Source organism: Arachis stenosperma, chromosome 2 (assembly GCF_014773155.1).
Source record: "Arachis stenosperma cultivar V10309 chromosome 2, arast.V10309.gnm1.PFL2, whole genome shotgun sequence".
In the NCBI taxonomy this organism is placed as follows: domain Eukaryota; kingdom Viridiplantae; phylum Streptophyta; class Magnoliopsida; order Fabales; family Fabaceae; genus Arachis; species Arachis stenosperma.
The window spans coordinates 12758973-12775179 of record NC_080378.1 but is presented as its reverse complement, the minus strand read 5'-3'; the positions used below and the strand labels follow the sequence as shown (position 1 = coordinate 12775179).

The following is a 16207-nucleotide window of genomic DNA, read 5'->3' as shown; positions in this document are numbered from 1 at the left end:
AAACAGAAAAAGGGAATAGTTTATTAAGTTGTATGTATAGAATGACACCAAACTCGCACCAAGAAACCTATCTATATATGCCTAAAAGAATTCAACAGGTGCATGAATCCGCCACCTTCCGATGAGTTCCACATAGTAGAATCCTCAAATCTTTTATTAAGGGACCCATGATGATCATTATCTGACGGAAGGTCAACCTCATCCTACAAGATGCACAACACAAACAGAACAACATACATTAATCAAGAACACCATTGCGTGATAAAAATTTAAAATATAAGCCGCTTCTAACACATACCAGGTGTGATTTCCTATTCCTTTTTTGCATTGATTTCTTAATTGACTTGTCCAACTCTGCTCCAAGTCTCTTACCCTTAAGCCGTCCTTTGGTTTTGACTCTCGAGGGTCCCTGTATGTCATGTACAATTGCACCACCTGTGCTCTATGTGGGCACGGTATTCTGAGATGCAGCAGCAGTAGTGGAACGCATGCTGGCACGGTAATCAATCAGCTTGGACTTTGCATCCCAAAGGACAGCTCGCAAGATGGCTACTTCCTCATTACAAGCAACAAACTCCTGCGCAACGTTATAGAACTCTGAACACAGATGCCTGAACAAATTGTTGCTTTCATTACTCCGAGCCACGTCATGGTTACTCTTGATGTAAGTGTGCTTGCGGATGACATTCTTACTCCATTGAGGAAGAACATAGCAGCTCGGTACAATGTCAACTCTGTAGTATGACCAGACCGCAAGGGTGTGGCAACACAATATACCAGCGGATTCAAACTTGTTGCACTCGCACTAACCCTTTCGACTCAAAGGGTCAAAGTCAACACTAAAAGTATGGTAGACCGGCTTCCCCCAGAATACCTTCTGCTCATCCACTGTAATAGAAATTGTATCTCCCTTTTGTTCAATTGATCGAACCATGCAATCAGTTTTTTTTCTTACCTCCAGTTAAAGAATCCTGAACATACTACTGGTGTATTCCTGCTGAAACTGTCTCTCAATTCCCGTGCTCCCTATACATGGGATGACACCTTTCAAGTCCGCAGTATCATCTTCCAGCTCCTTTTGCTCCTTGGTTCCGAGGACATTGTCGTATTCATAGACGAACTGAACCAACCCACTCTTGCAATGCAGGTATCCACCATAAAATGCGTGCATACTTTCACTACGCTGTGTACTCCTCATGCCTGCCCAAAATTCACTCTTAAAAAATATTGGAACCCACTTCCGTTGATTCGCGTAAAGGTCTGCCAAAAAAATGGTTAAGAACATCCAGACACACCGATAGAAAAAACATCTCTTTATATACTGAAAGGAACATCCACTGTCGCTAGCGGTGGAAAACTCAGCTACATTTCTTATAAAAACAATAGGAACGGAATCAAGGTGGCACAAATAACATGATGTGAATAAATGGACAACTAGAAACCAACAGACGGGATTTATTTTAACAATCACCTACCTGCTAACCATCAGTTTTGGCCTAACTTAAACTGTTTGATGAAACCAGCCCAATCAGACTCGAATAATTCAGTCGAAGGAGAATTCCACACAATGTGATTCATCATTGCATGCAGTTCTCCGTACCTAGCGTATGCACCAAGCTTGAATTGTGATTTCTTCATTATGTGCCAGATGCACCATCGGTGGACAGTGTCAGGTAGGACATTCCTAATAGCTCCAGTCATTGCCTTGAACTGGTCAGTGATAATCCCCCTTGGTGCAGTCCCGACACATCTCACCCACTGTGTGAACACCCACTCAAAACTAGGGATCTCCTCGCTCCCAAGTAAAGCACAGCCAAGAAAAGTAGACTTCTCATGGTGGTTTACATCTACAAAGGATGCAAACGGCAGACCATGCCTGTGAAAAGAGCAAAGACAACTGTGAGGCAACAAGAGAAAATTAAGAAATAACTGCTCTTGCTATTTACAAATACATATACAGACCTGTTTCTTCTGTATGTGGTGTCAAATGACACCACATCTCCGTAATATTCATACGAAGCCCTGCACCTTGCATCTACCCAAAGTGCGCTCCTAAATTTATTAGCATCGTCAACATCTATTGCATAGAAGAAGTTGGGATTGATCTCCTTCATTCGAACGAAATAATTCATCATCCCCTGGAAGTCCTCATTGTCATCAGAGCATCAGAGATTGTGTGTGATGTAATTTTTGACATCCTTTTCTAAAAAATCCAAGTTTGCGGACCCACCAACCTCGTTTGTCAGTGCTAGATACGTCTTGTTGGGTCTTATTCCAGCCTTGTCGTTATCCGTAATGACGCACTTAGCATGCATGGTCAGTTCCTGGTACTCATGATAGTGGACAGCTTTCTCTGCCGAACAAGGATAAAAATGCCTCAATTCTAATCTAGACACAACCCAACATTCTCATTCTCATTGTCCAGCACGACATACATCCTTACTCTGCATCTCGTGGCTGTAATTCTATTTGCTCGAGTTGCTGCGTTCACCCTAGACTCTCGATAACCTTCACGCGTGCAGTAAATAGATTGATTAACCGGTATCTTTGATTCCTTCCGCGTCTTGTCGAAATTCGTGTTCCTGATTTTTGTAACGAACCCAACTTTCTTTGCATAGTTTGCATAAAATTTCTGTGCGAGAGGCAACGAACCAAAACTCATTCCTACGACTGGAATTTCCTCTTCACCTACGCCACTATGATCTAGCAACTATAACGTCAATACACAAAATTATATACGAATTAAACTAGCCCTAACACAGTAAGTATTTAATAGAAATTCTTAGCATACTATAATAATATCTCAAATAAATGAGCTTTTTTAATTTAAAAAAAAAATAAAAAAAGAGTTGATATATTTACAAATCACAAAACACCTTTATATAGTAACCTGGGAATAATTTCAGTAAAATACTATCATGATAAATCTAGAAATGATATTTGAACTTTAGGAAAGTGTACAATCATTAATCTACTTTTTTCCTCCTATGTCATTATATGGTCTAATACTATTTGAGGATTCATAAAGCACTCACTAATAGAGTTATACTATATTGAAGGCATGTGCCGAGTTGATATATCCTACCCTAAGGAAGTAAGTGAAGTGTGAAATCAAAGCATATTCTCATTTCATAAAAACCTTGCCAAGGCATAAATACTACCAAAAAGAGCATATGTTCTTTCTTAATCAATAATACAAAATTAACATAGTGAAAAGTCCAATGTCGCTTAAGAAACATCTAATTAGCATGAACTAGAAACATCGAGATAGCACATTCAAACCTGGTGTTCGTCGTCCAGCTCATCCTTTCTAGTCACAATGACATCGGTAATTTTGTCGAACTTTAATTAAAGAAACCGAAAAAAAAGCATTGTCAAGTTAAGAACATTCCTTACTATATAATGAATGAGTCATATAAAAACCATCAAAGAAAATTGCATCACAAATCTGGGAGTCAAGCATACTTTAATGATGGCAATTATAATGATTTACACATGATGGGTAAGTGTTTAGTAGCAATTTTTTGCTCAGCTCAATATATAACTGTGCCAGAATTTTCCATAACGATATACTTTTTGAAGTAAAAAAAAAAATTCTCATTAGCATGAATAAGAATGCTTCAAATACCACGTTGTTACAAAATTTAAAACAACCAATGAGAAGCTTATGAAACATACCTTGCACCCTACTTGTTCTTGAATGTCTAATTCATCCACATTGAATTGTTCACCGCCTTGTGTTGGATTGGTCAATGTAGTAATCGATTCTCCTTCAGTGGGTGAAAATGCCATGGAAGATGCTCTCTTCCGGAAGTGATCCAACGTAGCCTTGTCTTTGATTGTTTGACTGGATGAGGTTGGCGCCGTTGATGACACCCTCACCAAACCATGCACCGTAGCCGCCGCGATAGGAAGTTCTAATCGGCGCCGTCAATGATATCTAGAGTAATGATGAATTACGCCACCAAATGGAAGAGAAAGTTGATTCGAGTTTGACCAAAGGGAAGTTGAATTTTGAATCGGGTTTGATGAGGTGTTCCGTGATCCCAGGAGTGATTTTTGAATTTTTGAAACATATTAATCAAGGAGTGATTTCATTTAACACGGAAATTAATAACAAAAATTAAAAATTAAATAAAATTAAATTAATTAAGATTAATGTCATTTTCTTTATTTTTTGGTTGATCTTCTTTTAGTTCCACATACTTTTCCATATTCATAACATCTTCTAATTCAAGCACATTAATTTTATTCTCTTTATGTTGGACTAATTGTTGAATAAATGAAGGGTTTTTCATTGCTCTAGCTAAGAATGACATCATTTGTTTTTGCTTAACTTACTGTCCTTGTAACCTTTTCTCCATTTCTTGAATGTACAACATTGTGTTGTGTTGTTGCTCTCTAAGGTTCAAAAGCTCAATCATCAAAACCCTCTTGTCACGCCGCAGCCGGTCTATCTCTCTGTATAGGCCGGATTTGCGGCCGAGCTCGAGGGAGTGATCACCATCATGGCCTTGTTGTGAAGGTGGTTTCCTTCTCCTTATGGTCTTCAAGAGGTGCTTGTAACCTCTCATGAATCCTTCATTTGCAAATTTCCATTTTTAAAGAATATTGTCTCTAAAATTTTTTTATTAGAATACTTTAATTCACAATAAATTTTAATAACCAAATTAGTTTTTAACTATTTTTTGTTAGACAAACTAATTTTCATGTTAAATTTTTGTAAAAGAAAGACAAATTAATCTCTATTGTTATTTAATAAAAATATAATAAATTTTAAAAAATTTTAAAATAATAAGTTTTTTCATATAAATAAATAATCTGATATAAGAAATAATTTGTCTAATAAAATAAAAATTTAAAGTTTGATTTAGTAATTAAAACTGGTTGAGAATTAATTTCTTCGACTAAAATTTTTTAAAAAGTGATTTGACGTATTGTTCTATTTTTTTTTTCCAATTACAATCTAAGGATAAAGGACAAGCATTGGAGATCAACACTACAAACTACACAAAACATTAATGAATGAATAATACAAGGTAAATATTTCATAAGTTCGGAATAAAAGAACTTTATATCCACAACCAAAAGAAATTAAATTCTTTTCTTAATTGAGAAAAATGGAAAGGAACTTGTAATAAACAATGCAACACAAGCGAGCAGAACAAGAAGAATCAGAATTTTTATGTTCACTCAAAGGAAAAATTGAATTGATTTCTTTATTAGTTTATCCTACCTTAATAGAAGTAGGAAATTAAGAAAATTTAAATTGGAACTTGAATATAGAATTGAACTAATTAAACTAAACTATGAATCTGTCTTATCTAAGTTTAAGCATCTGTCATGAATATGATTTGACTATAATATAAAATTCAATCATTAGAACTCAATGCAACTGAACCATGATTTGAAGTTCTTACCATTATAATATCTATCTAAATTTTCAAACAACAACAAAAATAATAATCACCTTATCCTACTACTAGTTGAAGTGGGCTAAACATTTATAAAATTTAGTAATCCTGTATTCACACTAATAAAAATTAATGCAGATGATAAAAATTCAAAATATATAAATATATAGGCTAAAATTTTCCTAGTCGAATTTGAGAATACACTAATTTTGATATACTAATAATGGCTAAAAACTATTTAGAGAACGATTGAAATATATTTTTTTTCCGATACATTCTAAGGATAAAGAACAAAGTTTAGAGATCAACACCACAAATAATACACGCAACTATTAGATGTCAATATAAAAGAATTTATATCAACAATCAAAAGAAATTAAATTCATTTCTTAATTGAAAAAAATGGAAAGGAACTTGTTAACAACACAAGCGAGCAGAACAAGGAGAATTAGAATTTTTTATATCATCACCCAAAAGAAAAACTTTATTAGTTTATCCTACCTTAACAATTCGGAGATTATAAGAAAATTTAAAATTGGACATGAAGATAAGACTGATGAACTGATTAAACTAAATTATGAATCTGTTTTTTCTATAGTTTAAGCATCAGCATTTCCTGTCATGAATATGATTTGACTAGAATATATCAACAAATTTAATTATTTTGGACTCAACTGAACCATGAATTGAAGTTCTTACCATTACAAAGGTTTTGGTCATGAATTCCCTCCCTTGCTTGTATTGGACCTAATTCTAATGATGATGATGATGAAGGTTCTATGTACCCTTCTTTTACATGGTACATATAGTTCATCTTGGAGAAGATTTTCTAATAATTAATACATATAAAGTTTCAATGTTAATTATTTAATTTTTGTCTAATGCTTGCAAAGCTTTCTCCAATGATATTTGATCAAACTTGAGAATTCATCACCAAGAGTCATAGAGCTTAGGTAGTTTAGGTAGCTCATATTTCCATAATTTATTTACTTAACAAAGGGTTGTTTAATTAAACCATTGTTTTATAGTAACAACAGAGAGACAAAATAAAAGAAGAAGGAAAAGAAATTTAAAAGAAAATGTCTAATGAACGGGAGAGGGATAGAAAGATTATGTGTAGTGATCAATCATGAAAATAAAAATTTGAAGGCATAGATTTTGTTTTTCTAAGATATTTGATTAGAAGGTTCTAGACATATTTATTGGAAGCAAGATCGGGTAATTTTGAACCATAGCAATTGAATTGAGATAGAGAAAGGTGTGGTGGTCCCCTTTTTTTGCCCTAAGAAAATTCTGGAAGTAACAATGGGAAGCATATAGTTGTGTTATTATTATCACCTTTACAATGTGAGGACCCCAATATTCTCTGAGATGGGGTTTGCATTTGTTCTAAAAAGATTGGTTTTGGTAGCAAATTTAATGTAAAATAATTGTATACATATATTTATTTACATAATAATATGTTGATAAAAATAATTATTTTTTATATTGATCGTTTGAACGATTATTAAAAAGAAAAACGGATATAATTAGATAATTATATAAAATATTTTATATTATCAATGTATTAAAATTAAATTAAATTATATATATTCCATTATCCATATTCCCGGAATGTGAGTGAGCCATCATCACTTAACGCCCATGACTCAAGTTTAAAATCTACCAAGTTTAACTCAATGCAAAATGCACTAAGATAACCAAGAATCTCAGCTAATTCAGAGATGTATATTCAGTAGAAATAGTGAACAGTGAACAATGAAGCACACTTACAATTTAGACTTTCAAAAATATTATATTCATAATTTTTGTTTTCAGATTTCACACCGGCTATGTAATATAAACAAAATTTTTGTATAGTATTTAGATAATCAATGTAATAATAATTTAATCTTTAAAAAGTTAATATTACAATATTTTTAGTACTAAAAATATTTGAAAAATAACTAATAGAAGCATAATTTATTATTCAAATACTGTTTATTTTTAGATAATAGAATTAAGACTGGAAAATTGAAACTTAATATTATATTTGATAATCAGAGATTAAAATTAAAATTTTAGTTTTACAACACAAAATTTTAGTCTTTTTATTATTTTCAGAAAGTGAAGACACATGTGACTGAAATTTTTAGAGACAAAAATTAAAATTTTAATAATATTTCTTTTAAAAAATATTTTTATTTAATTTTTTTAATTTTAAATTTATTTTTTAATTTTTATATTTATTTTAAATTAATATAATATTAAGACATAATTTAATTAAGTATATTCTACACTAAATATAATATAAAAACTTAATTTAGTCTTAATTTTTTAATATCTGTCTCTCAATTTCAATCTTCCTTTTTAAATGCAACATTAAAAATTTATTTATCAATATTTTAGTCTTTTTAGAATAAGTAATTTAGTGGATTAAATGTAAGAAGTTATACTAACATTAAATTATGTCAGTGCATGATAACATTTTCCAAAGTGCAAACTATATGTTAACACAAAAACAAGCACACAATCAATGCAATAATAATGATGAATAATCCAAAGACCAATGACGCTAACAAGCTTCCATCTATTTATTTATATCATTGCAGTTCTTTAGAGCCAACAATTCAATTCATCCTCTATTCAACGGTGGAAGAGGCATCATGAATTCTTCTACTACCTGCATTAATGGCAATACAACTCCACCATGCTCATCATCATCATCAGGGCCTAAAACAGTTGGAAAATGGTTAAAGGAAAGAAGAGAGAAAAAGAAAGAAGAGAACAGAACTCACAATGCTCAACTCCATGCATCCATCTCTATTGCCGCGGTAGCGGCTGCAAGTTGCGTATGTTACGGCTGCAACTGCGACCTTGCTTGCGAGCAACAGGGAGAATGAAAAGATGGGAAAGATAGACATGGCTGTGGCCTCAGCAGAAACATTGGTTGCTGCTTAGTGTGTTGAGGCTGCAGAATCAAGAGGAGTGTTAAGGATCAGCAATTTTTGTGTTTTGTAATTATTAATTAGTCATCAATAGTGATTTTAGGATTTGGATCTTCTAAAGTTTGAATTTCGCTTTAGAGAGTAAACTGTGATATTCTACTCTTGAATAGTTTCTCTTTCATATTTATTCTTGGTCCCACCTATGAAATCAATGGTGAGAGATCACACTTTACTCTTTAAAGTGAAATTCAAACTTTAGAGGATTCAAATCCGTGATTTTAATGATGTGAAATGATGAAAAATCACTTACTTTTTTTTATGGTTAAGTGCTGGCCATAAAATACAAAAGTTATTAGTCCTTTAAACTTTCTTGCAGAATCAATGGGGCTGAAAGAGAACATCTTGCTTCAGTGATTGATTCTGCTGTTAATGTCAAATCTGATGATGATATCAATACTCTTACAGCTGCTGCCACAGGTAGAATTTTAGAAACTTCTTTTCTATTATTTTTTATTTTTTATAAAATACTAAAAACGTGATAAATTGAAAATAAAAATAGAAATATTTTCACAGAACAAACAAACCTTTATGTATAAGTTATTGATGTTAGCTAAAGTTGAGTGAATTTGAATGATCCTTACAAAATGTGATTGACTTAATCATAAAACGGAATGAACTAGGATTCATTGTTAATAGTGCTGCTACCTGCTAGGGTGATCTTGGCTTATAATTGAAAAGAAAAAAGTGAAAATAGGGTCTCAAACTCTCAATATCTAGGGAATCAAATGAACATATATATATATATATATATATATATATATAGAGCAATGCTAGGGGGCAGTAATTTTTATGATTGTTAGCCATCAACTAGCCATCAATGATGATTTGATGGTGTGAGATTGGTGTGAAATTTCATCCAATGGCTTACTTTCCTCTGCTGGTTACATGCTGGCCAAAATTTAATAAAACTGCTGGCCTCTAGACTTTTCCATATATATATATTAGGTTTGTCTTTGACCCTTTTAGCTTAACTCTTGTTTTGTTATGGTAACTACTAGCTTAAGTTTTCTAGTTCTATGCACAACACTAGTGAGTAGTGACCTTGTATTGGTGAATTGGAGAATATTATGATCAATAGATTCAATATAGCTTGTGCACCTCTGTGCCTCTAACGTCTCTGGTGGTATGTTATGAAAAAGAAGAAAAAGTATAGGTAGATAACGAAAATATTAAACAATGTGAATAATGAATATATCGGATGTTTATTTTACTAGATGTACGGATGTTTATTCTAATATTAAGATTTAGGTAAATAATTTGAAGGTGTACTGTATTTTGATTTGATTAGTATTGTTCATGTTGTTCATGAAAGTTATTGGTAAAGAGAAGTGTTAGAGAGCAAGTAATTTTTATGATTTGTAGCTATCAAGTAGCCATCAATAATATTTTTAATGGTGTGAGATTTCATCCAATTGTGTGAAATTATTCATTTTTCTTTTACTGATTATATATTAGCCAGAATTTAATAAAGTTACTGGTTCTAAACTTTTTCATTGGTAAATGGTTTCATTCATAAAAAAAGATAAAGAAGAAGAAGAATAATAAAAAAAGAAGAGATGATATTATCTTGCTAAGAAGTTAATTTATTAGTCTCAATTGAATATTTTAATGAGAAAATTATTTGTCTAAATTTAATAATTAAGTGACATATCAGTATCTAATAATAAATTTAATAAAAAGATCTAGTTATCTAACAGAAATAATGATTAAATATCGAATTATCCTTTTTTAATCATAAAAAATTGGATTGTATTTTTCGTAAGGAAAAGTCTAGAGATCAGCAGTTTTATTGAATTTTGACCAGCATGTAACCAGCAGAAAAATGTGAGTCATTAGATGAAATCTCACACCAATCTCACACCATCAAATCATCATTGATAGCTAATTGATAGCTAACAATCACAAAAATTGCTGGCTCTATAGTATTGCTCTTTTCGTAAAATAAACCGAAATTGGAATTGAGTTTAACTTTTTTTACCAACAAAGGTCTAACATAAGGCGAGGTCTCTAAAATAAGTCATGCCAGACTAAAAAGTAGAGCCTCTAACAAATAATAGGACAAAGTTAGGCCAATCAAAATTTTTTTTTCTTATGAAAAAAACAAGGCATAGCCTGGCCTTTTAAATTGTGTTAGCCTAGCAATAACATGGACGTAGTGATACCTAAATCTCTTTACCCTTATTGTCATATACATAACTATGGTTCAAGAGATTTTAAGATTATATATTTTTAAATTTTGACAACCTTTAATTTTTTATGAATGACACTTATTTGTTAGATGTATTTTTTCATATTAATCTTATTAAGGCTTGGTTTGGTAAAATTTTTTGAAAAGATATTTGTACTTTTTAAAAGCACAAGTTTTTCATTTTGTGTTAGATAAATAAAAAAGATCATATACTTGTACTTGCAGTTTTTAAAAGATTGCAATATTTTTTAAAGCAATTAGGATGGAGTTTTTTAAAGTTAAATTGTGCTTTTCAAAATTTAAAGAACTAATATAATCTCATATATTAACAAATTTTTAAATTTAACGCTTAAATTTATATCTTTTATAGTATTTTTAAATTTTAAAAGCAAACCAAACGTAATTATTATTACTTGTATATATTTAAAATTATTTTTAATTTGATTTACTAAACATAAATGCTACACTTTTTAAAAATAAAAAATTTACCATACTAAACCTAAATATGAGAACTACTTTATCATATTTTTTGTGGGACTATGTTGTTATAATTTTTTTTAACAAAAGAAAAATCTCTAAATAAAATATTTAAAAAATAAAATTAATCTGATTTATCATTCAATTTTCAAAAAATGTCGAAACAATTACTTTAAATTTAATGTGGTAAAATAATTTTTAATGTATCCAAAATATAAATTAATTAGACAAAGTCATACCTTTTATAACCAAATTATAAAATACCTAGGTGAATAATTTATTTTTATAATTAAGTTAAACCAATTTTTTTTCTTATGTCTCTTCTTTTTTTTTAAAACTAAAATTTCAATCCTTTAATTTGACTAATCTAATTTAAGTGAACTTAATTACTAAAATAATATGGTCATATAACATCACCATTTATAAAATACAAAAATAAAAATACAGAGATATATATTAAAATTTTATTTTATTTTTATTCAATAATAATCAGATATATCATAAAAGAGTAATTTAAAGAGAGTTGAATAAAATATGAATAACTGACCATTTGTACTCGTAAAAGATAAAGAGCAAACATGTTGCTAGAACCATTACCAAGAAGAAAAAGCGTAAGCTATTGTCGCCTTCACGATGTCGTTTTGGTTCAATATTTTGTCTAAAAATTTATACCATAATAAAAAATATTTGTACAATATCAGGACCTATAATTATAAATCCAATCGAAATTTATTGGCATTATAGAGACTTTTAGTACGAATTCAAACTAGAGAGACCTAACTAAAGATTTTAATAATGGTAACTAGAGTAAGAAAATAAACCTAATGTTTTTTTCCTCTTAAAATTTGTAGATGTTGTGTTGGATGTGTGCACAAATTTAGCAGCATGGCCAGGGAGACATCTATTTGATGATGAAGAGAAAAGAAAGTACTTTGGATTGAAGACAGAATCAAGAGGGATTGTGGAGTTTGAATGCAGAAACCAAAGAGAATATGATATGTGGACTCAAGGTGTTTCTAGGCTTCTATCAATTGTTGCAGAGAGACAAAACAAAAATGGGATTTGATTTGATTTCATCATCTATCTAAGATATTCTATAGCTACCTCTAATTCAAGCCATGTGTATTTAACACTTGAATATCTAGGGAATCATATGAACACACATATATATAAATAGTAGGTTTGTCTTTGACCCTTTTAGCTTAACGCTTGTTTTGTTATGGTAACTACTAGCTTAAGTTTTCTAGTTCTAAGCACAACACTAGTGAGTTGTATTGGTGAATTGGAGAATATTCAATCCTTTGCAAATTTAACTGGAGACTTGAAGCATGGCACCAATTCATACAAGTTAACTAACATGATTTTTTTCCTTCTAAGAAATCAATAGATTCAATATAGCTTGTGCTCCTCTGTGCCTCTAATGTCTCTGCTGGTATGTTATGAAGAATAGATTAGAATAGTAGTAAGTTGGTAAATGGTTTCATTCATAAAGGAAGAAAAAGAGGAAGGAGAAGAATAAGAAAAAGAAGAAGAGATGATGTTGTCTTCGCAAGGAGTTATTAGTCTCAATTGAACATTTTGATGAGGGAATTATTTGTTTGTCTAAATTCAATAGTTGAGTGACACGTCTTTAATAGTAACTCTAATAGTAAATTTAAGGTTAAATTAGATAGTTGGTCTCTACACTTTCAGTGAAATTACAAATTAGTCCCTATACTTTAAAAGTTTATAATTGGATTCCTAAAATAAAATTAAAATTTATAATTTATTCTCCGCCGTTCAAAAAAAAGTGTTTGATTTAACAGGATATTCTCAGAATATTCTCTATTTTGAACATGTGACCTGCACATGTTTGACAACAGGAACCAATTTGCAATTTTAGTGAAAGTATGGGAACCAAATGTGTAATTTAATCATTTGGAGTGACCAAAAACTCCCTAGGCTATCTGAACCTATCCTATCCCTCCCCAACTCTCTCACTTTCTAAAACGATACTCGAACCCCACCGCTCTCTATCTCTCAACTCGGTTCACCGTCGCTACGCCGGATCTACCGCATTTGTGCTCACGAGTCGGGTCTCGCCTCCTTTCTCCATCTCGCCCCTCTTATCCGACAATTTTTCTTCTCTTCCAATTTCAATACTAAACACCGACGATAAATGAAAGAGAACAATTCCAATCCCAAGCATGCTCAAAACGAACAATTTAATGTCTAAGAAAAATAGCAACATCAACACAAAAATAGCAACTCAATTTATTAGTGAATTCGGCGTGGTGACGGAGGCGAGAGGCACGACGATGGTGAGCCGAGGTGAGAGAGTTTGGGGTTGGGATACCATTTTGGAAAGTGAGAAAGTGAGAGTGAGGGAGCTGGGGAGGGGTAGGGTGGATTCAGATAGTTTAGTAAAATTTTTGTCATTTTCAAATGATTAAATTACACAGTTGGTCCCCATACTTTCACTAAAATTACAAATTAGTCCTTATTGCAAATATGTGCAGGTCACATGTTCAAAATAGAGAATATTCTAAGAATATTCTGTTAAATCAAACACTTTTTGAACACGGGGACTAAATTACAAATTTTAATTATCTTTAGGGACTCAATTACAAATTTTTATAATTAAGTTCAATCATTTTTTTCTTTTTATGCCTCTTTTTCTTTTTTTCTAAACTAAAATTTCAATCCCTTAATTTGACTAAACTAACTTAGATGAACTTAATTACTGAAATAATTTGATCATATAACATTGCCTTTATGAAATACAAAAATAAGATATATATATATATATATATATTATATATATATATATATATATATGACTTTTATTTAATAATTGAATATATCATAAAAAAGTAATTTATTTTTTATTTAAAAAAATTGGATATATATATATATATAATTTTCTACTCACTTTTTTAAATCTATAATAATTAATAATTAAAATTAGAGGAATACTGGATAAATAATGACTATCTTAAACACATGAATAACTATCAATCAAATAAAAATACACTACACTTTAAATTATTCACTTAAATCTTAATATTAAAATAATCATTTGTATAAAATGAATATTTAATATATCTATTATTCATATTGTTTAATATTTTTATTATGTATGTGTAGTACTTTTCCTTAAAACAAAGACTCCATGATGTACATAGCACCGTCTTAAAATGACATAGTAAAAGCTAATAAACAATGGATGTACAAGATTCATAATTATTAATTAAAGCTTAAACAACATTATTATCCACAGCTTGTTGGTCCCCCTCAGCCTCACCAGACATTTCTTCTAGAGATTTTCCTTTGGATTCAGGAACCAAGAATGTGAAGAAGAAGCCACAGACGTTAACGACAGCCATGATGATAAGGGTGTTCCTGATGCCAATTCCGTTCTCAGCGTAAACAAATCCAAAAGCACCAACCATAGCTCCAGCTTTGCCTGCAGCTGCTGAGATGCCATGACATGTTGATCTGAGCCTAGCAGGGAAGATCTCGGCAGGGACCACAAAGTGGTGGCATTGGGTCCAAAGTTGGCGAAGAAGAACGTCAATGAATACATGACAACAAAGCCAATTTGGTTTCCCTCCAAAGTCCAATGATGATAAGGTATTGCCAATGCAAACATGAAAACTGTCATGAAGAAGAACCCCATCAACTGAATGGAAAACCTCCCCACCCTATCAATGAGTGCCACCGTGAACCAGTAACCGGGAACGCTGCACAATGCAATCAAAGTCTGTGCTCTGGCAATCTTGTAAACCTCTTCAATTGCGTTCATTGTCTTCGCGGGTGGGATCCAACCGATGGCAGTGAAGATATCTTCTGGAACAGATTCTGGCTGTAGTAAGCAATATCCAAAAGGAACCAAGTTATGGCGGTTCCAACAAGGTGAAGCCCATGCCGCTTAACAAACTCTCTCGAGAACAATCCAAAATCGTTGCCTCCTCCTGTTTCTTGCTGCTCAATCTTCTCTTCCTCTGCTTCAATCACACCTCAAGAACCTTGGACATGTCCGAAGCTGCTTGCTTTGCGTTCTTCGCCACCAAGGCCGTGTACCTTGCTGTCTCCGGCATCTTCATTCTCCAATAGTACGTCGCAAAGCGGGAAGCGCGCCAAACATCAAGATTATCCTCCAAACGTAATCGGCTTCTGGCACGGTGGACCCCACGTCGAACTGAAACGCCAGAGCAGGGTACAGTCCCTTGAAAATGGACGAAACTATGATCGCAACCATGCCACCTGCAAGGATTCCAAATCCCTGCATGGCAAAGACCGCCGCGATGAATGCTCCACGTGTCTTCTTGTTGGCGTACTCAGACATAATGGTTGCAGAGAGAGGATAGTCGCCGCCGATCCCAAACCCAAGCCAGAACCTAAAGAAGCAAAGAGTGACTATAACAGATTTAGGGTCTTTTCCAAAGGAGAGTCCGGAGGCAAGGGAACAAATAACCATGAGCATGAGTGTCATTCCGTAGACACGCTTCCTTCCCATCTTGTCGCCCAGCCAACCGAAGAATAGTTGGCCGGCCAGGGTGCCGCAGAATGCAACGCCATTGATGGCAGAGGAGACGTTGGACGGAAGAGAACCCGGGTTATCGGAGCCATCGTAGTAGTACAAGCGGCCAAGGAGCTTGGTAACAAGAGAGATGCAGAAGAGGTCATAGGCATCGGTAAAGAAACCCATCCCAGCAATCACAATGGCCGTGAAGTGGTACCATTGTGTCTTTGCAACATCCAATGCGTTCAGCACCTGCAATTGTTCCTTGGCCATCTTCTGATCAGTTCGGAGTGAATGAGAGGAAACAAAAACAAGTGATGAAGAAAGATCATATATAGTGGTGTCTGTGATCTTATTTTTTTTTATTTATTATCTTTATCTTTTTCTTTAAAGTAAAATTTATTATGTTTATCTTTTTTTAAGATAATTATACTTATTTTTTTAAAAGAATTATTTAAAGATTTTAATTATTTTATTTTATTTTAAAATTTAAAATTAATTTAATAATTAATATAAATAGATAGTATTATTTTTCATAAAACAACAACAATAATTTTTTTATTCTTTCATAATTTTATTAATATATACAAAATATTTTATCGAATTGGATATTCCTAACCAGAGCTCTTAACAAGGG

The 16207-nt window shown here is 32.2% G+C and overlaps 1 protein-coding gene and 2 pseudogenes across 1 annotated transcript; 1 reads left to right on the top strand and 2 right to left on the bottom strand.

Moving 5' to 3' along the window:
- Positions 1-961: 961 nt before the first annotated feature.
- On the bottom strand, positions 962-3792 carry LOC130962574 (protein FAR1-RELATED SEQUENCE 6-like). Its single transcript, XM_057888771.1, has 7 exons — positions 3679-3792; positions 3283-3342; positions 2509-2710; positions 2235-2353; positions 1963-2138; positions 1521-1876; positions 962-1260 (listed from the first exon to the last, which is right to left on the bottom strand). Exons 1-7 carry the CDS (start codon positions 3790-3792, stop codon positions 962-964), a joined length of 1326 nt encoding a protein of 441 aa, XP_057744754.1.
- A 2993-nt stretch (positions 3793-6785) lies between these two features.
- LOC130962573 (VAN3-binding protein-like) lies at positions 6786-12132 on the top strand (annotated as a pseudogene).
- Positions 12133-14302: 2170 nt separating this feature from the next.
- LOC130962572 (low affinity inorganic phosphate transporter 1-like) lies at positions 14303-15843 on the bottom strand (annotated as a pseudogene).
- Between the last annotated feature and the right edge of the window lie 364 nt (positions 15844-16207).

Excerpts from the sequence above, each read along its gene's own strand:
- LOC130962574 (XM_057888771.1), bottom strand. The coding sequence starts at position 3,792 with ATGGCATTTTCACCCACTGAAGGAGAATCGATTACTACATTGACCAAT. Across the intron at positions 3,343-3,678 it reads AAGAACAAGTAGGGTGCAAG|TTCGACAAAATTACCGATGT; the intron begins GTATGTTTCATA and ends CTTTAATTAAAG. Across the intron at positions 1,877-1,962 it reads ACCACATACAGAAGAAACAG|GCATGGTCTGCCGTTTGCAT; the intron begins GTCTGTATATGT and ends CTCTTTTCACAG.